Source organism: Sander lucioperca, chromosome 23, assembly GCF_008315115.2.
Source record: "Sander lucioperca isolate FBNREF2018 chromosome 23, SLUC_FBN_1.2, whole genome shotgun sequence".
Lineage (NCBI taxonomy): Eukaryota > Metazoa > Chordata > Actinopteri > Perciformes > Percidae > Sander > Sander lucioperca.
The window spans coordinates 19542650-19570153 of NC_050195.1; the positions used below are offsets into that span (position 1 = coordinate 19542650).

Genomic DNA, 27504 nt, shown 5'->3' on the forward strand with positions numbered 1-27504 from the left:
CAAATAGCAGCAATATCTACCATACAGAAAGTGCTTTTTTTCCAAATTGCATTAATGCAATTATTAACTATTCATTTCACATTTTTTCTCATAGTGCAAAATCATTAAGCTTTGGAGCAATGATGTAAGACAGTTTTTGCGACCATTAAAGAGTGGATAAGGCCTTAAAGGGATAAAAATACTATAACTATTACCTTCTATTTTTATGATAGCGCTCAAGTCAGGGAGAGCATGCAATACAGCGAGTATTTTTGTTTCATACCGAGCCAGTAGCCAGTTTAAACACCTCCACTCCTAAATACGTGCTTAGAGAATATCTTCTCATAAGCACTGTAAAAGAAACTATTCAAATGGTAAGAATAATAACTCATACAGTATGTCATACTTTTGGCTTTCGTATGTGCCAAAAGCTTACAGCGCCTTCAAATACACCTCTTAACTGTGTAGCTCAAGCACAAAGAATACAAGCAGGTAAAGGGAATAAATGAAATGAGATGATGTTGTGCATTAAAAAATATGGAATACATTCATATCCCAAACTTCTTCACTTCAGTGGAATGTGTCTAAGATAATATCAAACTATTCCAGTAACCTACAAAAATTGACAATTACAAAAACTTAACAATATTATAAACCAGTGCATACAGGCATTACTGCTCTGAGTTACGTCGACAACGTTAGTGGAAAATGTTAATATCGTTTTGAGTTAGAGCAGCTCCTCAAAACACACCTCAGCGATCGGCTGTCTCCAGTAACAGAAGGAGCTGAACTCTGGACAGCTGAAGGTGGCGCTGTGTTGTGAACTTCGTAAAGGAAAAACATGCTCCACCAGCTCACTCAGCCGGCTGTATCTGTAAGATAAAAAGCAGCAATAAGAACAATAAACATTTGTCTGAGAGAAACCGCTGACGGACACAAACAACGACTCCAGTAATGCTTGGAGACTTACGATGTTTTATTGCCTTTGGCTTGCTCGAGGATTAACTCCCCTTTGGGATTCACTGTGAATATCCGACACACGGGCACGCCCACTTGCTTGTAGGCAAACACGTCCTAAAACACAGAGGAACAGACAACAAAGATCATTTTCAGAGTAATGGCATCTAACCGACCATAACATTATACCTCTTTTTCATATAAAAATATAATTAGGATTTATTGAAGATAAACCCCCAAATAAAATAAAATAATACTTACGTTTGCCCGGTTTCCAAAGGCTGCATAGAAGGGATGTGTGTTTGGGAAAAACAGGTTCTTGATGTCTGTGAGGCATTCGATCTTGAACTTCTCAGGCTTTTTTTCTATGATCTCTCTAACAAGGCAATTACAAAGAAAGGATTACACACTTAACCTCTGACCTTTCACTGCTGCTGGAGTTGCCTACTGTATTATTTATTACCATTTATAGAATCAATGAGTATCCAAAATAACCATTAAAACTGGTTATTATGGTTACCAATTAAGTGAAAATACATAAAAGTGAATTCTGAGATTTTTGGTTTTCTAAAACAAAAGTATAAGGTCTTTAGCTGCTCAACAGTGCATAATGTGACCAGTGTTGAGACACATTTTAATTCTAGCTAAGCCAAAATAAGACATAGCAAAATTACTTACTAATATTGGAATAAATTCCATTTTTGCTTAATCTCAACTTTAAATTGCTGGCAGTCTAGTAACTAAAAGCACCGCCATTAATACCAGACATCTGCCAATGCTGCTTCAAATCCTCGGTCGATAAACGTCTATAACTTAAATCCAAATAATGCTGTTGACTGAAGCTTAGAATAAATGCTTAGGTAAAGGATTTCTTACCTGTGGAAGGCGGAGAAGAGGCTGCTGGGGGAGAGCATGAGCGGCCCTTGAGGCAGGAGAGTCCCTCTATCGTTCACCCAGTGCAGATATCCTCGGGTCATGTCAGCCATGCCGATTGCTCGGGCCGAACAGTACAGGAACTTGTAACCATTCCTGTAGCAGTATGATATTTATTGATAGGTTAAACCTGTTACTTAACTTCAGCCCCATCGCTGTTTGACGTCTCTTATGCTGACAGAATAGAAATAAATCGGTATCTTACTCGTGCACTGAGTGGTAGAGCTTAGCGATGCCTTGATGAGTCCAGTCTTTTCCGAGCTGAGGCAGAATTTGACCAAACACATCTGATCTGTGGGAGGACAATGATTTAGGGTCCTAAAAAACTCTTTCAAATATTGTGAATGGGACTGGATTAGTTTTAAGTCTCTGTGAGCAGCCTGAGAACAGGACAGTGTTATTTATTGCTGCCTGAGAGAGAACACAGTAGAATTATGAAGAGGTGGATATTTCTCGTACTTGGTGATGGTGCCATCGATGTCAGAGATTATGACCTTATCGTCCCAGTTCCACAGGTAGATGGTTCCCTCGCAGCGACATGTCCCCTGGTACTGAGTGGTTATGCTGAAGGTGACATCATTGGGGCCCTCTCTTAGCTTCAGGCTGGCCTGTAACAGACAGAAAATCAGCTGCGTTTAAAAGTGTACCCATTAATTTAGCATTGCTTTCCTATAAAAATGTCAGACTCATGATGGAGAGTTAAAAAAAAAAAAGGATCAAATTTGATGCAGCAGGACCAGAGATATTCCTTATACATCATCAGAAAAAACAGCAGACAGATAAGACAGCTTCTGTGTTTGCCTAATTTTAGCCACACTACCAGTATCAGGGATCACTTGTCTTACTATCTGGTCAGACGACAGGCGGAGGGACTTCTTGTAAGAGTGACAAGGCGCCAGTGCCGAGCCTTCTGTCTGCACATGCTCAGTAGGTGGCCGAGCAGGTGCCACAGCATTCAGCTCTTTAGTCTCATCGTCGCTGGACCACTCTGCTGCTTTCTGCCTGCTGGAGAGAATACAATCTGAAGTGAGACCAGCAAATAATATGATGGCGACTGAGTTTTAGACAAATGTATGTCAAAATAAGCACAATGAAAAGGCAATGCACTGACATAAAGCCATATTTATACTTGTGTGTGAGTCATGGTCAACCAGCAAACCCAGTAGAATCATTTACAGCCACCAGAGGGCAGTAGACCTCCCTGCCTGTAACTCTGCTTTGTTTAACACTAAATATGCAGAATCTTTTTGACTTCTTATTTTACACAAAACCTGCATGCACCCTTAATAATCCCTGAAACAAAGTTAAAACTAGAATCTCCCAGCTGCCTGGTCCAAACTGTCTTCCTCCTGAATTCTTAACGATGAGTTCATGAGTCATAAAAAAACTAAGATGCTAATCCAGCCTGTGTGGGACATGTTTACCCAACACTGCCTGTGTTGGTGTGTGACTGTAATGTTGTGAAGAAGCTGACTCACTGTGTTTCTGGGGCCTGGTGAGGGGAAGGGCTCTCTGTGGTCAGAGACTCCTGTCTCTCTGACTTGGTCTCTGATGATAACTAAAGAGAAGACATTATCAGCTTCTTTTTTTTTTACATAATGCAAAACCAGGATGCTATGGTTATTGATGCATTTGGGCAACCTGTTCTTTATTTGCCTAGAATAATTTACAATGCAAAGTCACTCAAACAGTATGGGATTCCCACTGACCTCTGCTATACTGTAAACACACAGATGGAGCTGTGACTTCTGGGTGAGTCACACATTCAGTACCTGCTTTACGCTGCTCTTTCTCCAGAACCACCAGCGTCCAGACTTTTTTGGCATTTTCTCCTTCACCCAGGCCTCCTCTGTAGCCTGCCATTCAGATACATGATTCATGTATACATAGAAATACTGTGCAGATACACAGTATAAGATCAAAAAGTACTCTATAAACACATTCGACAAAGAGTATACCTTTGGCAAGTTCTTCTGAAAAGCCTGCATACTAAGTATCAATGGTGCTGCCAGTGTCCAGTTGTAATACCTAGGGGGGAAAAGTTTTAGCTCTAATGTGCTCATCATATAATTACATATTAATGAATCATATTAATTCAACTTTGGTGAGTGTTTTAGGAACTGAATTGGGAGATGCAAAACTCACCTGTTTGCAATTCTAACTACCAAATTAGGATTGTCGATTATTGCTGGATTCTCTGCAAATTCATTATAGGTGATGATGTGCTCCATGAATTTTTCTGGAATAAATGAAACATAAAAGCCTGATTTTAAATGATGGTATTTGCCCATAATATTAATAACAAATCCATCAGCATGCAGGAGCTGAGAAACGGCACAGTCACAACAGGTAATGTATCCTGCTTATTTACTTTTCAACAAGGATTCAAAGCTTTATTTCCCACATACACAAGTAATATGATTAGTGAAATACAATGTGGTGCCCTCCTAATGTGCTAAAAAACTAATATGAAAAATAAGGATTAGAGAAAATAAAGGACACAAATTCAAGATAGAAATGTATAAATATAGTTAAAAACAAGTTAATGTAAATATGTAGCAAGCATGCAATGTGCAGGGCAGTGCAAAGGTTTAATGGGCATACAGTAAATCCTAAAAAATGAATACTAAATGACCGTTAACATCCTGTATGAGCAATAAAGTTCAATCAGCTGCTGCTTTCAAAATCTACCGTCCATCATGTATTTCTTTTTAGAAGATATCACTACTGGGATTTTCAGACAGGTTTTATCAGTGTTGCTGCAATAAATAAATCGCTGCTAATATTAGTGGGTACCTTTAGGGATCTCTGAGTTCTCACCAACACCTCCACACAGTGACAGGGTGACATCAGGGAGGTCGCCGGCAGAGTCAGACAGACACTCAGTGCCGCTGTCTGCTGCTGCGCTGCCAACAGACTGGGGAGACTGGGATCCAGAGCGCCTCTCCACCTCAACCTGCTCAGACTCACTGAAAACACACACAGTTCAATTTCATCACAGAGTTGTATAAATAGCTGCAGCCATTGTTATGCATTAGTGATGGCAGTTATTTGCACTACTTCTGTTTACAGGTAGGGCTGGGTATCAAACCTCAATATTTGGCTAGACAGCACAAGTACTGAAAACTGTTATTTCCTAAAGTTGGCAATGAATGCTTTCTCACCTATGGTACATACATACACAATACTCACAATAATCCTAAATGAGGTAACATGACTGAAATGATTCCCAGGTTTTGTACCTTTTAGGGAAGTACCGGGCAACAACATCAGGTTCAAGTGCATTCAGGTCATCCAGGTAAATATCTTCAGGTCCCTGATGTTGGCTCCTCTTCCTCACACCTTTTACGAACGCAAGACGAGACGCCCACTCAGAAATCGCTGACTTCAATTTTGTTTGTTACTTTTTACTTCTTTTTTTGTTCAAAACTTCTGCATGTGAATGCAGAGCAGACAGAATATACACTCAGCCTCTCCCCAAATAGAAACCACATCCTTCCTGTTAACATTCACTTTCAAGTAGAGTACTTTCACACAATCTGGAGTTTTACTCAAGACTTTCCCACGTTTAAGAATGATCGAATAATGAAATGACAATCAAAATAATCTTCTACACAATTTTTAAAACATTCAATAAGCAGTAGCAGATAGAATTAAAGGTTTTTAGCCTATTCTGGAGTCCCTTGAATCTAATAGTTTTTTTTAAATCTAAACTTTTGCTTATCCTAGATTTATTTTTATGTGATTATTTCCTTATGACATTCATTGTACTCATTCAGTCACTAAAATACAAATATTCAGGAGGTTGTGTTACCTCTCCTCTTGGCGGGGGAGTCGGTGGGTTTGGATGGGGCTCTTGCATCAGGACAAACAGCTGCCGAGTCTACAGCCATGTTACCGGCTACACTGGCAGCAGTGCTGCTGTCCCTGCAGTTGGGTGGGGAAGACTTCCACTTGGGCTTGCATGCGGTTTTTGGGATGAGGTCAGAGTTAGTGGGACACAGCTCAGAGGTAAAACTGTTGGACATTAAATCTGAAAGGTCTGGCTTGTGCTTGGTAATGTTTGTATTGCGTGACGAAGCTTCGGGGGGCTGTGGTTTGAAGCTGCACTGATCAATTCTGATGGTCCGAGGCTCTGGCTTTACAATACTGCAAATGGAATCTGTGGTTCTCTCTCCTTCCCTTTCCTCCATGGCTTCTGTGCTCAAGATAACCCTGAAATGTGTGTTCTCAGAGGGAGTGATGGTCAGCGTCTTTGGCTCTGATTTGTCCTTTTTGTTGACCTGGATGCAAGAAAGAACAGCACAAGATAAAGCTATAATATACATACACAAGTCCTAACTAAGTATCTAAATATGTATAAAAGAGGATATGAACTAAACTTGCAATTCAACCCCACAAATGTCCCTTGTTTCACAAAGTTTAGAACAGATTCCACCAGTCTAGATCTGTGGCTTACCCTGGTGGATTCTGGAAACTCTCCCCAGGTCCACTGCATGTGGGACTCAGCCCTGAGCATGCTTTCTGCTGGCTTTACCATCAGCTCAGAGTCACTCTTGGGTGACATGGGCTCCGACATCTCCCTTCTGTAAGCAAACAGCACATTTCTACTGAGTCAGCTGTAACAAGCCTGTGGGAGTGATTTGTTTTATTCAGCCTTGCCTGTTTTGATAAAGTGGATAGTCTCACTGATTCTCTATGCTTGTATGAACAATGTAAGAAATTGACAGGACAGAGTGGGGGGGGCGTACGTAGTGCAAGGGGGCCAGTCTCCATCAGAGAAAGGGTAGCTGTCCCATTCGAGGGCGGTGAGAGGGGAATGTTGCTTGTAGTCCATATTTTCCTTCACCATCGAGAGCGATGATGCCCTGAAGACAGGAAGCAATTAAATTAACATATGGTTTATGATGAATAACACACAAAAATCCAGCTTTTAAGGTGTCTACTTACCGTCCATTTTGCGCATTGTGCTCCTCATCTGAACTGAGCTCACACAGCTCCAGCTCCCCGCCTGCAGGTGTGGTTTGCTCCTCCCTGCGTGGCTCGGCCTTGTGCTTCCTCCTGCGTCTCCTCTTCTTCTTGCCGGCGGTATTGGAGCAGGGTTGGGGGTTTCCAGAGGCAGAGTCTTCTGGATTCAGAGGCTGACCGTTCTCCGCCGCTGATCCACCACACCTGGGCTCTCTGCTCCTGAACAGAGCCTCTTCTGTAGGGATGGGCGAGGTCACCAGGTGGGCTGGGACAATCTCCTGTGTCGAGGTAAAAAATAAATAAACTACATGCTGCTGCGAGGCTGTTCTTAGCCACAGCGATGCTTTGAGCTAAATGCTAGCATGCTGATGTTATTCAGTTATAATGTTTACTATGTTCACCATCTTAGTTTAGTGTGTTGGCACAAAGCAAGAAGTGTTGTATGTTGTTATCACAGTAATTTAATTTCTACAAGTAAACATCAGTATTTTTCATCTTCATCATAAACTCTTCAAAACTCACATTGTGCTGCTCTGTCTCCTGGACAAAAAAGGCCTCACCGTTGTCTCCCAGCTTCATGTGCAGCTCTACAGGTTCCCCATTGATTTCTATATCAATCTGCAGAGTCATACAACACATCTCTGTAAGAAATACTCTGTACAAAGCTTTACTGTGTAGTGCACCACAATCTCCTCAGTTGGCCTCAAGCAGACATCAATTAGGTTTGTTAACAGCAGAAAAGCACCATAGGCATGCACAAAACAGCTTATGGATAAAACAGAAACCGTGCCACAGATTTACCTGATGAATTAGAGTTAAGCCAGAGAAAGAAAACAGGGAACAGCTTGCACAAAGGCTTGCTATTTTCAGCAAATGCCACAAGTTTCTATCCATGTATTAAACAGACAGGGGTTTACTCAGACCTGCTGCCTGGGTGGAATTAGGTTGTTAAAAAAGGTCAACAACATAAGCAAGCATATAGTATTGGAAGTTGTGTGCACAGTGATGCTTTCTTCGGTCTTTACATTTTGAGAAACCAAAATATACTCTAAGTGTCTGCAAGATGCTGACATTTGATACGAGCTCAACATTAGGTTTTGTTCTGTTTGTTTTTTTTCTGCTTGGCTGCTTAACAATGACAAACAACAGACTTCCTGCACTGCCTGACTCTCCTGTGAGCTTATGAAAGAAAAGTCTCTTATGTAAGACACTTTTTCTTGAATGGGAGGTAAAGTTGGGAATAAGAGACTAAATTGAGCTTTAATCTGTCTATCCCACCTTAGTCCTCAGCTGACAACTACACACTGTCTATAAATAGAGAGAAAGGGCAATCTGCTCCTGTGAGAAGCAGAGAGCTTCAGAAGGGAAGGAGAGCAGCAAAGGGCTACAAGAGAGATATAAAATGTATTGTGCTGCTATCCCTCATTTTAATGCATGTTTTTAAAGTGCTCATATTGTGCTTTTTGGCTTTTTCCTTTATTTTGCTATATATCTTTGTTGTGCTTGTCATAAGTTTAAAAGTGAAAAAGCCCAAAATCCATCCCAAAGGGACTTACCATCTCCAACAGAAAACACTGTTCACAACCTGCTCCAAACTGCTCTACTGTAGTCCAGCCTTTACTTCCGTGACTAATGTGCGTCACTTTGTAACACACGTTATAATGCTCGCCTAGATGCTAGAGTGGCACTCCCTCATACTCTGCTTCTGACTAGCTTGTAGTGCTGACCTAGGTACTGCGCATGTGCAACTCCCAACAAAGATGCAATAGAAGTGTGATGTCTCACTCTGTAGCTAAAACAGAGAGCTCAACACACAGGGTGAAAAGAGGAGCTGCAGCAATGTGCAGTACAACAAAAATATGGTGTTTTTTGATGATATAACCTCTAAATACTATTATGAACCTGAAAATGAGCATAATATGAGCACTTTAAGTGTCGACCAGAGTTTTGATTGCAGGAGTAACATATAACAATACATTGCTGCAGTAAAGTGAGGAAGTTGGTTTTCAGATAGAAATCCATCTAGCTGCACAATTTATCATGCACTATTTTTTCATCAGCGGTTGATCTTCCTTTATCAACAGAATGCCGCATTTATATGTAAATGTTTTCCTCAGAACAAATGCAAAGTTAGTTAGATAGTTAATTTTTTTCTACAAGACTCAAAAACTAAGGATCAAAATCGAAAGATTCAGTGATATCAATATATGGGCACTCACTACTTTCTCCCTAGAGCGCAGCACCCCCAGTTTTCCAAAGCGGACATGGAAAGGGGAGCACTGGAACGTCCCGTCAGGCTGTCGGACCACGATCACGTCGATGCAGCCCGACAGAGTTGCCTGATTGATCCCCTTATACAGCTCCTTTACTGTCACCAGCACCTGGCCTGCCAGCTGCCCCACGTAGTTCATGGTGTCCACCTGTCAGCAAAAAAAAAACATCATTTATTAGCATATATGTAAAGACCGTATTCTGCATTTATTTACTACTTTAGGGCTGCAGCTATCGATTATTTTAGTAATCGAGTATTCTACCGATTATTCCATCGATTAATCGAGTAATTGGATAAGAAATACTTTTGCTTTATTGAAGAGCAATAATATACAATAGTTTGGTTTAATTTTCGGAAAAAAACAACATTTTTATTGCTTACAATATCATCTCTCAAAAAACTAAACATTAAGTGCATTTAAGTGCCATATTACATTGTTTTTAAAGAAAACATTTTCTGAAATGCAATAACAACCTCAAACTAAGGCATACATTAAACATTACCTTAAGTTGTGCAACTTAACTTTCAGAACTACAAGTTTCAACCTGAGACTGATCTGTATATAGGCCTACATGTAAATATTACTTATACTTAACCGCTAGTTAGTTTGATTTTGCAGTAGACACTGTATAGAGTTTTCATTTTAATTACGTTTGAACTGATTCCAAACTTTGGACACTTTCTGTCGTTTTCTCCAGCATGTCTCTTCTCTTTGCCCCTCACTATTTACGCTCTTTCTTCATTTTGTAATCAGTCTTCATGGCATGTGTCGCAAGCAGCGTCAGCCCGGTGTGCAACAGTAATAATCCTCCGTGCGGAAACACCGTGAGCGATACAACGTTGGTAACATTGTTTAAACGAAGCTTCCAGGCAAATCATTTTGCATCGAGGATTTTTAGTAATCGAATTATTCAAGTTACTCGAGGAATCGTTTCAGCCCTAAACTACTTAAACAGGTTTAACACACATAAATTACCCGCAGAATGAAACCGCACTCTACCTTTTTTGGCGTCTTACTAGGTCAGTGTCCCATCAGAATAGTCTGCAAAGGAAATGCAAGCAGGTCCCTAAACACAGCGGCTCTGTCCCATTTTCCTCACAAGAGTCCTGAGCTGATGGAGACTTAATCAGGCTCTCGATTGCAGCAACAAGGCTGCTGCAGAGCAGAGCGGACAGTGTGCGTTTCTGTCTGCACAAGGAACACACACTAAAATTACAAAAAATAAAAAATATAAATTTGGGTCAACATATCTAGCCACTCTAGCTCTTTTTGGCTGGACCATGGTCCGGCAGGGCCTGGGTCAGCCCTACAACCTCGAAACTCTGTCCCTTTGTCGCTCTGTCACTGAGTGATAAAGGTCCACCATTGGTCATAATGAGTTTGATGACGTCAGTGTTGGGGTTTTCTTATTGGTCATTTCCCTTTCAAGCAGAATTGGCGCAACACCAGCTTTTACATCCGCTATCGCCCATCAGCGGATTCACTTCCTCAATACACAGGTGGATGTTGTTGTTGTTGTTGTGTATGTGTGTGTGCAGTGACACTCAGTTTTAATATTTCATCATGTAAAAATCGGGGGAATTTAAACTCCTCGAGAACAGCAGGGAGAGGGGAAGGAAAATAAAAAGAGTTGGCAAGCAGGGGATGCATATTTGATCATTTATCAGAATCAGATAATTTCTGTCATAAATATTATGTCTTCTATATCGTTTACAATAGATTATGGTTAACTGCTCCTCAGATCTCTGCAGGGTGAATCCAGACAGCTAGCTAGACTATCTGTCCAATCTGAGTTTTTTGTTGCACGACTAAAACAACTTTTGAACGTACACGTTCCACCAAAACAAGTTCCTTCCTAAGGATATTTTCCAGCGGCACCGGGGCTCCGTGCAGCGCTTAGCGCCGCTCATTACGATTTTGATTGGTTTAAAGAAATGGCAATAAACCAGAGCACGTTTCTCTTCCATCCCGGAATGCTATGCTGACTCCGCAGCGTTGTGGAGGAAGGCCTAGCAAAGCGAGACTAGTAGAGCAGCAACAGTAATGTTTACAACAGCAAAGTCACTTTAGAAACTCATACTGAGTAAAGTTCAGAAAGATTGAAGATTCAAAAGATGTATTTGTCACAGACATCAGGCAGTATCAGTCATTCATCCTTACCTCTGTCCTCCTTCCGATGTCATTGACGTGCATAACAATAAGCAATGTGGATTTACCGCTGAAAGAGGAAGGAGGAGCTGGTTCATCTCAGCCAGCAACTGAGTTTACAAGAATTTGCCAAATTTTACGATACGTGGCAAACTAAGATAAACAGTTAGACTTCACACAGACAGGTTTTGTTTTAGCTCGTCCAATTTGCTATTAGCCGAGCTAGTGCGCTGTGCTCATGTAAAACATAATCGGCAGTGGATGAGTGACTGCGACAGCAGATTGTCATGTAATATTATGTATAATTTGATTTATCCATGTGATAATTCAATATATTTTATCTATTATTGGCATCCCATATAAAACTGTAGTCTACAGGTGTTTAGTTTGGATTAGAAATAGACTCAGGATTAAAAATAGGGTCAAGATTACAGTTGGAGCTGGGGTTAGGATGAAGTCAGAGTTAGGTTTACCAGAGTAGAAGGTTCACAGCATACTTTTGAAAGCTAGTTGTTGTTAAAAGATTAACACTTTCCAAATGAAAATGCTACCAAAATTGCAGCTCTACAGGTGACCTCCCTGAGAGCTCCATGTGATGGCAACAGGAGCTGAGCTAAGGCCTGCTCCCCTCCCCTCTCATCCCCCGTTCTCAGCCAACCTGCTCCTCTGTATCATACACCACAGCTCCTACGACCTTTTTAACCCCTCTGACTAAGCACAAACTCTGAGGGAAAATTTCTCCCAGCCCGAGTCCTAAAACGCTTACATAAGTCTCTTTGCAACGGCCCACTGTGACCGCCATCGTGTGATCGAAAAGTCTCTACAGAAACCTCACAATAGCTTGAGGGAACATTTTAATCAATTGTTTGTCTAATAGGGGAATCATTCACTCTATAATGTGAGAAACAATGACAAAAGCCCATTAAAAAGCTGTGTTTAGCATGTTAGTGTGGGACCAACCATACACAGCACATTTAAGCACGCTATTGTATGTTAGCATTAATCTCAGCTGACGTGCAGCTGAAGCTGACAGTAATTTGATCAGCTGTGTTAGGGATCATGAACTATAACTACATTTTAAGTCAGTAGGCTTCATCTTCTGGTGTGGGGATCTTTTAATGTCTGAATAAAACAGTTGTTGAGATATTTCAGTCTTGACCCAAGAAGTAGGCCAACTGACCGTAATTGCCATCTTAAAATGGCAAAAATGTATTAATTAAGTCACAACTGTTACTGAATCATAACTAATGTAACTAACAACGGTTACTGCAAGCATCCAGTGTATTATGCTACCAGTTGATAATAGGTTCACACTGCACACTGTGTTTGTCTGTGGCTTTCCCCTCAGTGAACTGCAGCACATTGTAGAGTGAAAGTGCTCATTTAATGGACAAAGCAGAAGAGTCTAGATGAGAGTCATCAGCTGTGATAGCAACGCTGCACAACCAGATCTCTCTAGTGAGCTGACTACACACTGTCTGCATGATCTACACAACACATTTAGTAAAAGCCTCAACTCCCACAGCACTTAATATAGACCCCTCTGCTGCAGGCTGAATAAAAAATCGTTCTGTAGTCTATGATGTTGTTCTGCAAAGTCAGGCATTCTGTCTATGTGTGAGCTTCAAATGTGCTGAAATTAGAGTTAAATTAAATTAGAGTTTGTTATCTGATCAATAATAGTGTTCACATTAGGGACCAATACAAACTCGCTGTTTGGACAAAACAATCTCAACTGAAAGGCAACTTATTGTTCTGGAGCTTTTGACCATATTACATGCTCTTCATCATCAGATGAACTGTCATGTTCAACTTTTAACCAACGTGGATGAGAACTCCCCCGTTATTATTCTCTTCTCTTTATTTAAGAGAAGAGAATAATGGAAAGTTGAACTTCTACAGTTCCCAGTTAGGCTGCAACTAACAATTATTTATATGATCGGTTAATCTCACAATTATTTTCTTATTAATAAATCAAAATAACAAAACAAATAGTAAAAAAGAAGCCCATCACGATTTGCTTGTTTGTTCAACAAAAAGTCCAAAACACAACGTTATTCAGTTTACTATCACAGAAGAAAACTGAGATACTGGAACCAGTACAAATTGGTAATCAATTAATCATTTAAATACTTCTTATTCAAAAATGAATGTCAACTGACTAATGTTTCTGTTCTAGTTCCAAGACAAATAAGCAAAGTCTTTCTGCTGATGAAGACTGCTCGCGTGCTCCAGAAACAGTGAGGAAGTGGTTGAGTTGAGATTGTTTTGTCAACTTCTGTTTCAAGGTCAAGACAGAAAGAGAAAGACCTTTGGAAGATAAAGGTGTTGTTGTTGTTGCATTTTGTGGTTGTGCTTCTTCGTCATTCACAGTAAGCAAATTGCAATGACTCAATAGTTTAAAGCTCCACCGTTTCATATTAAGACAATGATCTAGCTGTCTCCATGGATACAGTACAATTAGAAGGCTGACCAAAGCCCTAAAGCTTTGTTTTGTGCTGCATTACTAAATGCCCAGTAGGCCTACTTGAAACGCATCTAGCACAACCAGATCTCATCCACGACACCCTGAGGGAACCTTAAGGAGGTGTTAATCCTGTTTACAAGATTAGGACATATCTAGCTTTCCCTGTCTCGGCATTTTTGTCCTGCTCACTACATCCAAGTGTCCAATGTGATTCTGCGTCAACCAGTGATGTTTTTGACCAGCATTGTGTAACTGCAACTGCATTGTGTAACTTTATTTCTACCACCACTTCCTGACAAATCAAACACCACAATGTTGATAATGAAACTACTTACAATTATTTGTATTTGATTAATCCATATTTTATTATTTTATATAACCATTTTGTCTATAAAATGTCTAACAGTCCAAAACCTCACATTATTGAATATACAACAGAGAAAAGCAGCAAATCGTCACATTTGAAGTGCTGGAACCAGAACCATTATATAGCCTATTATATAATTCACTGCTCATACAGTTGTATTGCAGACTTTGAGAAGCCAAAGACAGCAGTTAATGTAGCCTAAATCTCAGTTCTCTGGCGTCACAATTGCAATATGATACACAACACTGATATATATCTCACAAATCAGGATCCTTATCTTTATTAGAGATCATGCTGTTTAACATAATCAAATCCTGCATAGCCTACTATCAGTCACTGAGTGTGAGAACTATAACATTATAAAAACATATCTATCTACCCCATAATGTTAATGATATTGCTAAAATGTAGGGCTGGGCGATATGGAGAAAATCAGACATATTCTTGTCCTAATACCTCGATGTCGATATTGTGGCGATATTATAGGGTTGACAATTGGTGCTTTAACAAAATATCTTCACAATGAGATTTTAGATCAATAATCTTCAGTAATGTAGATATAATGACTAAGTGGGTAAAGGTAAAAATAATAGAAGAGCTAGAACAGTCTGCTAAGAGAAAATGACATCACTTTACTGTAATGCAGCCTTTAAAACCAGGAAAAGACAACACTTGTAACTTGCACCTGCAGACATTAAGTCTTCAGATTTGGAAATTATTTTAAAGCTATGATGCGTTTAGGGACACAGCTGCAGGGTTTAATTTGACAAAACAGACAATTTTACAAACAGCACTAACGTATCGTACAGTAAATGTTCGGGTTATCTAGGGGGGTACAAAGGGTCTGCATGTCCGGGTTTATCGATAATATCCGCTATCACAACACCTCACACGCGATGTTTGGTATCAAACCGTTCTCACGAGTTACACACAAGCCGCAAAATGCCTCCTAAAGACGGTTTCAATGACTGCGCTGCGACGTTAACAAGCATTAATACACTTGCTGTGTCGTTTTATTTTCTAGAACTGTTAAATGAGCATATACAGAGGCCTATAACTCATTAAATCATCCTACCTGCCGGAGTAGAGGCTCACCCGCAGGCAGTCACACCTACAGTCTGTTCCTCCACCGGTTTTTTTTTAGTCTCTGCTGCTGTGATGAAGCCGACACTGCACGTGACCCTGCAGCGCTCAGGCTGCACGTGATTACAACGCAAGAGGACGTGCTGAGGTACTTTATTACCTTAATTATTAGAGATTTGTGAGGAATGTTGAGGATGTTTTCACGCACTGTTAAACCTCTAAAATGTGGAAGTCCACCCCCCGAAAAAAATAGATGAAAAATATAGGCTATCTATCTTAAAATAAAAGTAGGCTATCTCTAAAAACTTAAAAAAGAATTAGCTGCATTAGGTAAAACATCAACAGTTCCTGTAGTTGCTGCTCTCTGCATATGTAAGACAGTGTGCTTCTGTTAAATCAGTTTCCTTGTTTCTGTTTCATTCTTACATTAGACTACCTTTGATCTAACTTTTGTTTTTTCAAAGTTCCACTGTTACTTCCAGTAAAAGCCTCAAAGTCCAACCGCTGTCTTTGTCTTCAACCTTTATTGAAAGTGTGTTTAGGTCGCTGCACTCTGTAGGCTAGCTGCAAAATCCACTCTCTAAAATAAAACACTGACAAATCTACTAATGAATATTTGAATAAGCAAAAGTCTCTTTATTGGCATATTTGACTCCACAAAGCATAGGGTGGTAAAAATATGATCGACGTCTGGTCAGAGATATAGGTAATTAAATAACTTTTAAGAAAAAAAATCATCAATAAGACTGTTTATGTATCAAGAAGCTCCTAAATCTAATCAGATCATCTAAAGTACTGGGTGATACTCTGGTAGTTGATGTTTCATATATTTTGTCAGGCACTGCATGCAAATGATAAATCAATGAAATGACTTGGTTCACCAGAATAAAAACATAAAGCCTGATTCTTGCAGACAAAGTAGTCCCCATAAAGCACATCCTCAATGTAAATCATTTCATTTTATTATACCTGATTCCACAAGAATATATTTATTACTTCTCATTATTCATATACATTTTTACATAGATTATATCCCTATATTTTAACTTCTACACTATTTTATGTCATAGATTCTATTTTTGTACTTGTGTGATTTTCTTTTGTACATATTTAATAATGAGCATTGTTGGAGGGAAGTTGAGATCTAAGATTTCTATTGCCAACCACTGCTTCTCTGTAATTGTTGTGCATATGACAATAAATAATGTATAGGCTAACTTTAACCTGTTTTAAGTGATACGATTTGATCAAATGTGGATGCTGTACAGTTAACCCATTGTTTCTACACTGCAATGAAGTGCAGCACGCAGGTGGTATGAGATATTTAGGAATTTGCTTGCTTTGACTGCCTCAAGCTGTCCTACAAATTAAAAGTAAGGAGGAACAAATGAGGTGTACCATCCACTAGCTCTGCAGGGGAAGTAGAACGTTTCAGTTCCCCATAAAACACCTGCTGAGTCAGACTTCGGCTGGATGTTTACCATAGACTGTTAATATTACAGTCTATGATGTTTACGCAGGGATTTCCTAGATTGTGGACCTTGTAGCTTAGTTTAGCATAAAAACACAGCTTTTGGATTTTGTGGAAGCACCTTTTAAGTTAGGTCTTGTGTTGCTTTTGTTTGCTATGTCCCTGAAATGTGTCAGTTAGCAGTACATTACAAGCCTTACTGATACAGTAATTGGCCTGTTAATAATACATCAAAAGCAGTAAAAAAGTATTTAGATAAATTTCAATAATTTGAATGAATATTAAAATAAGCAGCAGTGGCCAGTACTCCTGGACCTATACAACTGTTACACGTGTTGATTTGAATTAGTTCTGCCCTGTTTCATCCCAAGCATTTCTCATGTTTGCTTTGTTCTTTCCTCCAACTAGTGAGTGCCTCACCTCTGTAAGCCTCTATGTCTGGGTCCCTCTGTAAGGTATATCCCAAAGTCTTCTGTCACTACATACTAACAAGTGTGACCACTTAAACCAATAGATATGTCAACAGCTCCTTTATTCAATCAAATATGACGAAAAGGATAAACACGGTATAGACAAAATATCCAAATCAAATGCAGGCAAACTACAAAACTGTGGTCTGTAAAGTGTGATTATAAGTACATCATATAAAACAAAAAGTAGTTTAATGTTCCATAAAATACTTCTTCTTTTGGCTGCTCCCATTACAAGTCACCACAGCAGACCCATAACAAACCATCTGAATCTCGCCTCTCTCGCTTTGACTCTAAACCATCTAACCGGAGCTGTCACTCATTCCTAATCCTGTCTATCCATAAGATACCTATTCAATTACACAAATGTGGAATATCCTCATCATTAATATTTGATGTGAGCAAATGCAACGTCAAACTGGAAACACAGCAATCAAAGGCTCAAAAGCCCACATCAGACTTGTAGCATATGTATGTATATGTGAGTATAATCAATACTTTTCTCAATTAGATTCACTCAATGTTTCTGGCTGTGTTTCAGCTACTGGTCCAGGCTCCTCCACTCTGTCTGCAGGCTACTCAGGGGCTTCTGATTGGTCAGCTGTCAAAGGCTGCTCAGCAACTTCTTCTTTTGCATCTTCTGTTTGTTCTGAATCTGAAGCTTTGGCTTCAACTGTAACCTTCCCCTTATCTTTGTCTTCAACCTTTTCCATTGGAAGAGTCTTAGTTACAGAATCTGCAAGAAAACAATCATGAGTAAACGATCTAAGTTGCGACAAAATTACGGCATACTGTAATGTTTCAGACATTACACATTCATTTCACACCCTTTTGCTTCTGCTTTTTCGTTCCAGTTACTGTGGTTTTCATCCTTTCCTTAGGGGTGTTTGGGCCAAACACCACATTTCCCTCTGCATCAGTTGAGTATGAAGTCACCCCCAAGTCAGGTGTTCCCTCTGTGATTTCGAGCTGAGAGCAGAGAAACTGGAGTTAGATGTCAGAATGTGTAAAACCCCCACAAAAAACAAAAACCTATTCTAACCAGAATTAACCAACACAGCAGCCAAAGAATGATGTATGCTACTTACCCAGGACGTACAGTGAGGTCAGACCTATCACTGACTGCCAAAGTAATCCAGATACACTTGACTACAAACTTTAATAAATGTATTCACCTGATATTAAACATTTTATAACCCACTTCTTTTCAGAGGGATGCCTCTGTTGTATTATATCCAATATTTTTCAAATTACTTTGACTGACTCTGAAACACAAGTAAGGATATTGCTTCATATTAAGTATTATTGTCTTATTTTGACCACTTTAAAACCAGTGATTCCCAAATTATGAAAGTAAAGACACCCTATAATGAATATATGTATATTTTGATAATTTCAGCTTACTTTCTAATAAGAACCTTTGTCAATGTTTTTCATCTTTTCTCAAACTAATATCTGACTTAGCCATACAGACAGCCCTTAGCACTTGTCAGACATACAGTAGTCCTGGTCTGTTCAATGAATAGTTAGGTATAATAGACATTTTGAGATATATGCTTTCTCGCTGAGAGTTTGATGAGAATACCGATATCACTCTCATGTCAGTTCAATTGAAAGCTACAGGCAGCAGAAGTTCATCTTAGCATAAAGACTGTAGCCTATACAGGGGGAAACAGCTAACCTGGCTCTGTTCAAAGATCAATAAATCTGCCTAACAGCGTCTCTAAAGCTCACTAAATAACATGTTATATCTTTTTTGTTTAATCCGTACAAAAACTTTTTTTAAACGGGCTGGAGTATTTCTTGGCAAAGCACTCATTTTAAACTGATGAGGAAAATGACTACTTTTCACTTTTATATTATAGAAACATCTTGGATGTATTTCTACAGTATGGTACTGTTGGATGCTGGTGACCAGACAACAAGGGGAAACCGCATTAGTTTTCTCTCAATTCCAATCAGGTGAGCTTTTGTTTGCTCTGTTTGTGCTTGTGTGTATTTATTTTAATTTCCAGAGCATCATCAATCAAGCCCATGATGGTTACAGTAAAGAGAGGGGTTGTCTCCATGCTGGTGGTTGATCTTCAGCAGTCCAAGTCTACAAAAATCGTGACTGGGAGTGAAAAAGGGAAGAGTCAACTGAAACGAGAGAGTGAATAGTGAAGGGTGGAGGGTTCAAACCAAAGTGAGACAACTCAAAGAGGAAGAGGAGGAGGAGGAAGTGGGGAAGTACATGCTCGTTTTTATTAGTGTCACCAAGAAACAGGAATAGGAAGTGATGCAATAACCACTGTTAATGAACAGTGATCTAACAGTTATCATCATAATGAAGGAGGCATCATAATCATTAATGAAGGGCTGTGAAGGGGATCTCATAACAATGGGCAGTGGGCAAACATACAGTCTTCACTACAGACTGGGAAACAATGGAAGTGATGTCATGATCACAACATTCAAATGATTATGAATAATATTAAACAGGACTAAATGTAAAATCTGATGAAATGACACAATGCATGTTTTAGCCCATTTGCAACCAATTTTGTTTACTTCTACTTTTACCCAGCATTACTTCCAAGGCTAGGGAGGAGCATAGGCTATCATAGTTTTTGGGGTCCAGGTTATGTTAAAAAAAAAAGTTTACGCCTAGCTTGTATGTAGTATTTCTACACAAGTCCTAGATGCTATAGCCTATCAAAGTTTTGTGTAACGTCAGTGGCTCTGTCCTGCTCTTTCGTTAGATTTGGGGAAGATAGTGTTACTTTTACGTTACATCATCCTCCTAAAAGCCGTTTCTCTTGTTACTTTCAAAGTGAAAACATACAGTTTGACAATACAGGGTGCATACTTTTTATGAAAGGTCAATCGGAGACGGCGTTTCCAACTCATTGAGCAACCAACTCACAGAGCTAACATTAACAAAGTTAGCTAACTAGCCACAGATGATACAATCTAAAATGTGAGAAGCCTGCTTTTGTCTACCTGTGTCTGAAATACAGGACACACTGTTTCAAAAATGACCCAGAATTTTGACGGTAAATCTGCCGCCATTATTGAAAGCAGAAAGCTTGACAGCAGAATTTAAAAACTCTGATGCTCTAGATTACCACCAGCACATGAATGCACCACGACTTCCTACATGCAACAATTATAGCACAAAAGGGAAGATGACTCACCACTGTTATTCCTGACTTTCTGTATCTCAAGCATGTTTCAAGTCCTTGCAAAATGCTTTCCATATTTCAATAATAAACTAAAATAAATTGCTTCCTGAAAGAAAAGCTGTTGAAACTGTTGCTTGGCAGTAAAGTATGCAGGATTAGCAAATGGGATAAAACATGTAAAAACATTTGGCTTTTTAATAGACATTTCACATTTTAACTTCATGATTTCTTTTCCTATGATTGAGTGTTGCATCCTATCAACACAACATGTCACAACTTTACACTAGCAAAAACAAAAAAAATTGCACCAGTAACATTTTTGTGAGACATGTGACATGTGAGTTTTGTTATTATTGGACCATAATACATGTTATTATGATTTTAAGTCACAACATTTCACCACACTGGATTTCTCTCTGAACTGTTTTCATTTCACACTGACATTTCATTTCAGATTCAGCACCTCTACAGTTATTTTTATAGTCTACACAAAAACATCTAACACATCCTCAAGCCTGTTTCTTTCCTTGAACTGTTTCCAGTGTTTTTCATTTATACATATTTACGACAAGATTTGGACCGCTTTTATTTTTTCTTGCCGCCCGCCTCATCAGGGATGAAGACACTTACGGTGAAGTCCCCGCTCTCTGTGCCGTACTTGTTCTTCACCAGGATGCTGTACTTGCCCGAGTCCGACGTGTTCACGCCGGTGATGATGAAGCTGGCAAACTTGCCTGACGCAAACTTGAGGATGCAGTGGTCGTCGGACGTGATCTCCCTGTCATTCTTCAGCCATGTGACCTCTGGCACAGGGTCGCCCGAAATGTTGCAGGTGAGATTTAGAGCCTGGTAAGAGGATAACACGCACCAAACAACCAGAATATTATACAGTATGTACAGGCTAGTCTCGCTTTGCCAGACCGTCCTCCACAGCGCTGTGGAGGAGGGTCTGGCTAGTCCACACAGCATTCCGGGATCTGAGAAAAAGGTGCTCTGGTTTATTGGAATTTCTTTAAACCAATCACAATCGTCATGTGCGCCGCAAAGTGTCGAACAGAGCCACCATGCCGCTGCAAAATAGCCTCGAGAGGGAACTTGTTTTGGTGGAACGTGTACGTTCAAAAGTTGTTTTAGTCGTGCAACAGAAAACTCAGATTGGACAGATAGTCTAGCTAGCTGTCTGGATTTACCCTGCAGAGATCTGAGGAGCAGTTAACCATAGTCCTCATAAATCCACCGGAGTTTAAAATTCCAACACAAAGAAAGCAGAAGGTAACGGACATCCAGCCGTAAAGAGTGACATCCGGCGGAATTTCCAGCGGCAACGGAGCAATCCCGTAGTGGAACGTTGTGGATATAGACTATGTTCAGGCACATAGAGTCACTCTCTCTATAACTGTCATTAAGGTGCAGGCCACATAATATCAGATGAAACAGTTTACCTTGCCCTCCTGTATAGTGACCACATCAGGCAGGCCTCCTGCTACTCGAGCACGACCTGAAAGAAACAATGTTAACTTAAATAATTACAACAAATATATTTAATTTCTATGGCAATCAAAAGTAAACGACCATGTTAGCTACATATTAAAGGTATAGTGCGTAGTTTCTGTCGCCCCCATGGGGAATTCTGAGTAATGACAACAACACTGTCGAGGCATCCACATGACGCAAGCCTTCGGTGATCGTACCCCCACCCCTCCTCCACACATTTGCTAACACGGGGGATTAAAAAAACATGATGGACTCTTCGGAAGAGGTAATTATCTTGTCATTTTTTGTCCTCTTTGTCTCCATAGCTGAACTCTGCTGTTGTTCTTTCTCAGCAGTGACGTAAAACGCATCCCTCGAGCTGCTGCGTGTGAAAGTCACCGGACGACACCATTTTGTAAACATAGCCTTATGGAGAAACACAGAGAGAGTTTTGTGGAGCTGATAGGCTTAATTAGCTTTGTCTCAACTCATTTGGCAATTGCTTGAATGTAACCGACGTTCATTGATACAAAATAGTTGGGCACTATAGCTTTAAACTAATATATATATTCTGGATAATTTCTTTCTTTAAATGTAATCAGTTGAATCTTATTTTTTACGGGACTGTAAGTATTATGTGGAAAGACTAAGGGTTATGTGGTCTTTGAGTTAAAATCCAAGTTGTAGCATTTGAAACTCCATTATACAGTATTCTAAGCAATGCATGAAGGACAGGTCTTCTTGATGATTCAACAGTTACCTCAGCCAGGCCTAAAAACTGACAAACACAAAGCCACTGTAAACACAAAACACTTACTTCTCTCTGCAATAGCAGCAGCTCTGATGAAGTTAAAAAAAGAAAGAAAGAGAAGAGGTAACAACAAATTAGATGAAAGGTGCTCAGAATCAGAAGTAAAAGTTAAGGCTTAATCTGCATGCATAAACCTTCATGTAGTTCCTCAAATCACTGTAGGTTTAAATTGACAAAATGTGCATGCTGTGATTGCAGCTACATACTGTAAAGCCAGTAACATGATCGAGTAGTCAGTAACTTACTTGAGTCTCTGGAATTCTGCAAAAGCATCGTCAAATGCTGCAAAAAAAAAAAAAGGTTGTTGGAATATGAAGGCTTGGGTAGGATACACTAAATTCAAAACAAGAAATCTAATTAAAAAAAAGTATAAAATATAAGAGGTCTATTGGAAGTCATTAATGCCTAAAAAACACATTTTAAACATTGTTCTCTGAAACAGTAAAACGAACAACATTAACCTAAACATACAATCAATGTGGCTAAGAGAGAAGATTCAAATATGCTGATGATGATGGTCTCACCTTGACCAGACAGCTCAACGGTCCTTCTTAGGCCACCTTTTCCATCGTTGAACTCAATGGCATATTTGCCCATGTCTTTCTCTGTGGGCTCTGTGATCTGCAGCCACAGCTGCTCTCCCACCACACCACTCTTTATACGGTCAGAGAAGGCAATGGCTGAATCCCTGAATCCCAGACGTGGAAACACAGAAACATGATAAGACTACAGGTGGACAAAGCACTGAAATATGTTACTATTGTAAAAAGGGCACAAATATACAGAAAGTACTAGAACTAACCAATTTACTCTCACGTGTAATTAAAAATGCAAATATTTTTTTAAAGGAATCATCTTTCTTAAATAAATCATCTTAATTGCAGTGCTTAGAGTTGCTGTAACTAAATCCTTTGAATAACAAATACACACATGCTTGCACAGATAGCAATGTAGCCTCAGAACGTACTTGTAGTGCCATGTCACTTGGAGTAAATCGTTGTAGTAGCTGACAAAGGTGTAGAGGCGGATGCCCTGATCTGTGCTCGTGATCTTCAGTGCAGTGGAGGAATTGGCTGCAAGTCAAATATTTATGTTCAGGTCAAACTGAAAATGTAAATGAATCAAGCACCAATGTATGGACAAAATATTTCTCTTCTTACCGATGAAACTGAAAACTTCATTCATCAAGTCCTTGAAACCTTAAAGAGAAACAAATCATCCTAAGTGATACATTTGCTACAGTCACGATTGGTTATCTCAGTATGTGACTCTCAAAAGGTTACCTTGATCTGTCAAATTCAATGTAGAAGTGTCCTTTCCTCTGTCATCCTTCAGAACGACCTCATACACACCAGCGTCCTTCTTGGAAATCTGACAGAGAGAGCAGGAACGTCAAATTCAGTCGTAAAAACAACACCGAACAAAGAATATGATTTGTATTCATCTGAAAAGGCAAGCGTTTCTCTTCTGCTATGGGTGCTGCAGAAAACACGTATATGACGCAAAAGCAAAAAAGCCAACAGACAAACAAACAAACATGAATAAATAAAGCATTCTCAGGCAAAACGGCAAAACCAGAAGTGGCCGTTGGCCCATGACGACAACAGATAACTGTTCCACACTTTTAGTCTTCTCCAGATTAGGTCATCGGCATAGTCTGCTGTGTCTGCAGGGGAGTCGCGCTGAAATGGACACATGTGACATCACGTTTATGTTAGACCAGCTGGAAGGATGTCATGTTACTGAATGACACTGGGACAGACTTTTAGAGACGACACAGTGGGATGGCAATGAGTTGTGAGGTGTAGAATGGAAAAGAGGGTTGAATGAAAACAGAGTAGAAGAAGACAGAACAGTTAGAGAAAGAAAGTAATAACGGAATTAATTCATTTAATTGTATAGTTAGGCATTAAAATATATGTAAAAAAAAAAAAAAAAAATGAAAGACAAGTAATGCTGGTTGTTATAATAAAACATTTTAGTGTAATTAGTTTTAACAACTCCCTTTTGATGATTCTTTTTATTCCAACTTACTCAAAGACCTGATTCTTGTGGACCAACATTGAAGGGAAAGAATCTCATAAAATGTGGAGGATCCATATATTTTTTGAAATGTAGACATGAACAGAGCTGTGCAAGGATTCCACCGTTAACATTTATATATGCAAATGAATTGACAATTATACAGTACATAAATATACATGTATATACAGTATATGTACATACATTTACACTTCACACAGCTTTCCTTTCTCATATTCATACCTGAGCAATTTCCAGTTTCAGCACTCCCTCAGTGAAGCCGAGATGCTCGTCTGATTTGATCTCGCGGCCGTCTTTGTACCAATGCGCAGAGGTTTCCTTCTTCACGTTGCCAACCTGAAATGCATCACAACAGAAGGATGTGATTAAAATGAACACTCAAAGTATTTCTTTAAAAAGAAAGCAGCATGAAAACCCTTTACAGTTCGGTCTCACCTTGCATTTCAGTATAACGCAGCACTCTGGTGTCACCTCGTAACCCAAATACTCGATAAAGTGAGGACCTGGAACAAACATGACAGTTACAGAAATGGAAATCGCATCATGTAAATGTAGTTCAACAGTGACTCAAGTAGAGCTGAAATGTTTAGTCAATTATTTGATTAATTGATCAACAGGAAATTAATCTGCAAATATTTTCATAATCAGTTAATTGTTTAAGTCCATTTTAAGCTAAAATGCCAACGATTTTTCTGCTTTTCTCTTTCCTATCTTTGCAACGGACAAAACAAGGCATTAAAAGATGTCAACTCAGGCTCTTTTTGTTGTTGTTTTCTAACGTGTTATAGACAACACAACTAATTGTTTCAAGACAATAATCATTAGATTAATCAATAATGATAATCATTAGTTGCAGGTCTAAATACATGAGTAATACATGAGTATGCAGCAATAAACACGTGAGTATTTAGGGCTGCAGTGAGTGTCCCACACCTTGCTTTCTGACCCATTCTTTCTTCTGAAACTCTGATTCCTTCTGCAGCGCCTTGAACACTGCAAATAAAAAGAGTTTACAATGTTAACATTTTATGGCTCAAAACAACGCTTCATCTATCCATGATATCATAACATGTGATACATATTTGGTTGCTGTTTAATTATGTGATAACATGAATGTACTGGTATTTTGGGATCAGTATTGCCATTGGACTGACAAATAGTCGCCCAATCAGAGCCTTGAACCGGCCCAATCGTCATATGAGTAGCCCAATTTTTTATTTGCATTTAGGGAAGCGCTTTTTAAAATAAACATATTTTAGATAATTTTACATTAAACGTTAAACATTTTTACTCATATGAACAGAAGTGTTTGCAGGTCTTTTATCACAATGCTCTGACAAAATAATGATTGGAATAGGATAATTGTTTCAACTTAGTTGTAATAAACTGAAAAGACAGATCGGTTATTGCGCGTTGAGCTGAGCTTACTGAACTCAGTGGCCTGTAAATCTTAATCATACTACTGGTATAATAATATCATATAATATAATATAATCAGTTTAAACTGAAGCTGCCAACAACTGATTTCTTGCACCACTAATTTATATTTCAATGCCAAAAAGTAAGTATTCAATGATTCTCTATGGGTTTTAGCCTCTAAAATATTATTTAGTATTGAAACTAAACAAAATTACCACTAACCCTAACCCTAACCCTAACCCTAACCTTGAATCTTCAGGATTTTATTGTTTGACTGAACATACCGTCTCCTATCAGTACCAAACTGGACTGGTTGGTAGCTTTCCCATCCTGCAACTGGAAGGTGAAGGTGCCCTCATCTGCCGGAGTCAGACTCTCCATGATCATCTCAATCACGCCGGTGTTCTTGTCAAAGTTCATCTTGTATTTCTACAAAACAAAGACAGCACTCTTAAAACTGTTCTCACCTACACACAAAAATCACACAAAAAACAAAACTCCAAAATATATTGTGAATACAAACTGTTCACTGACCTCCCCCTGAGAGACAGCCTTTTCATTGAAGATATAATCGACTTTGCCGTTAGCTGAAATTTTGTCCGCCTGCAGCCAAAAGCGAACCTTACCCTTCTCCAGCAGCTCCACAGCCAACTCTGACTTCAGGGGAATAACTAGTTTGAAGATAGAGTGAGAGCCAGCTCAAAGAAACAGTCCAGTCCATGACATACTTAAAAAGAAAACAGCTGTGATTACACTTACTGGGGAATTTGTGGTCATGACTGACCTCCAGCAGCCTTTTCAACTCTGACAAATATATGAAAAAGAGACTCATAAATAGGATAAAAAGCAAAAAACTGAAGTTGTTTTATTACGTTTACTTCTTGAAACTTGTGACTTTGTAACCCACCTTCCTCAGAGAGATTGTAGCTGGATGAAGCACCATCAGTGTGGGTGACAAGACATGAGTAAATGCCAATGTCCTCCTCCTCAAGAGTGTTGAAAATGGCTTTGGATCTGCAGGGTAAACACAGCATAGTAGTTATAATAAGTAAAACTACTAAATGATAGTGTGTTGATCAAAGAACTTAAAAAGTCATCTCACTTGTTTCCCTTGGTCTCTATTGTCAGGCGGGATGAGTCTGTGATTTCCTCGTAATTCTTGGACCACACAAATTTAGAGTCGGGGGTCAAGTCACAGAATTCATAGTTCAGGGAGATGATGCCATCATCATTAACATCGACTACTATCTCCTTGGTGCCTGAAACCCAGAAAGGGTATAGTGTTTACAGCTTGACATAATGAGCTCATCACCAGCACTTCATCACCATCAAATGCTTTTTTTCCTACCTGGTTTGGTGAGAGCTGGGACCGGCTCTGTCACGTCTGAGCATTCTCCAACACCGGCTTTATTCTGAGCGCGCACACGGAACACAAACCTCTCTCCTTCCTTCAGATTCTTAATCTGCCAAATGAAAGA

The 27504-nt window shown here is 39.4% G+C and overlaps 2 protein-coding genes across 14 annotated transcripts in view; both read right to left on the reverse strand.

Annotated features, from left to right (window-relative positions):
* Positions 1–42: 42 nt before the first annotated feature.
* Positions 43–15314, reverse strand: LOC116045303 (phosphatidate phosphatase LPIN2). 4 transcript variants are annotated; one of them, XM_031292907.2, is made up of 21 exons: positions 15168–15264; positions 11271–11328; positions 9057–9257; positions 7360–7455; positions 6820–7115; positions 6621–6737; positions 6329–6455; positions 5684–6152; positions 5112–5211; positions 4666–4838; positions 4015–4108; positions 3828–3897; positions 3642–3725; positions 3348–3427; positions 2715–2871; positions 2329–2477; positions 2075–2161; positions 1813–1965; positions 1198–1312; positions 950–1053; positions 43–851 (listed from the first exon to the last, which is right to left on the reverse strand). In XM_031292907.2, exons 2-21 carry the CDS (start codon positions 11301–11303, stop codon positions 707–709), a joined length of 2850 nt encoding a protein of 949 aa, XP_031148767.1. In that variant the 5' UTR covers positions 11304–11328; positions 15168–15264; the 3' UTR covers positions 43–706. The 4 variants fall into 4 exon arrangements, with proteins under 4 accessions (XP_031148767.1, XP_035854103.1, XP_031148768.1 ...); XM_035998210.1 differs by having other exon boundaries at positions 2715–2874; XM_031292908.2 differs by lacking the exon at positions 11271–11328 and having other exon boundaries at positions 2715–2874; positions 15168–15314.
* Positions 15315–17159: 1845 nt separating this feature from the next.
* The window catches only part of myom1b (myomesin 1b), a 30526-nt gene continuing 20181 nt past the window's right edge, over positions 17160–27504 (reverse strand). For 5 of the 10 annotated variants that reach the window (XM_031292787.2, XM_031292780.2, XM_031292781.2 and 2 more), the window contains 20 exons: positions 27375–27489; positions 27129–27285; positions 26934–27040; positions 26786–26830; positions 26561–26697; positions 26311–26455; positions 25541–25600; positions 25043–25110; positions 24830–24943; positions 24187–24246; positions 23848–23935; positions 23725–23763; positions 23532–23637; positions 23089–23252; positions 22810–22846; positions 22571–22593; positions 21723–21778; positions 20911–21126; positions 17942–18085; positions 17160–17853 (listed from right to left, as the gene is read on the reverse strand). In XM_031292787.2, the coding sequence (XP_031148647.1) occupies positions 17692–17853; positions 17942–18085; positions 20911–21126; positions 21723–21778; positions 22571–22593; positions 22810–22846; positions 23089–23252; positions 23532–23637; positions 23725–23763; positions 23848–23935; positions 24187–24246; positions 24830–24943; positions 25043–25110; positions 25541–25600; positions 26311–26455; positions 26561–26697; positions 26786–26830; positions 26934–27040; positions 27129–27285; positions 27375–27489 (2043 nt within the window). In that variant the 3' untranslated portion in view covers positions 17160–17691. Of the gene's footprint in view, positions 17854–17941; positions 18086–19338; positions 21127–21722; positions 21779–22570; positions 22594–22809; positions 22847–23088; positions 23253–23531; positions 23638–23724; positions 23764–23847; positions 23936–24186; positions 24247–24829; positions 24944–25042; positions 25111–25540; positions 25601–26310; positions 26456–26560; positions 26698–26785; positions 26831–26933; positions 27041–27128; positions 27286–27374; positions 27490–27504 lie in introns of those variants that run through there. The other 5 variants (XM_031292786.2, XM_031292785.2, XM_031292779.2 and 2 more) reach the window with 4 other exon arrangements.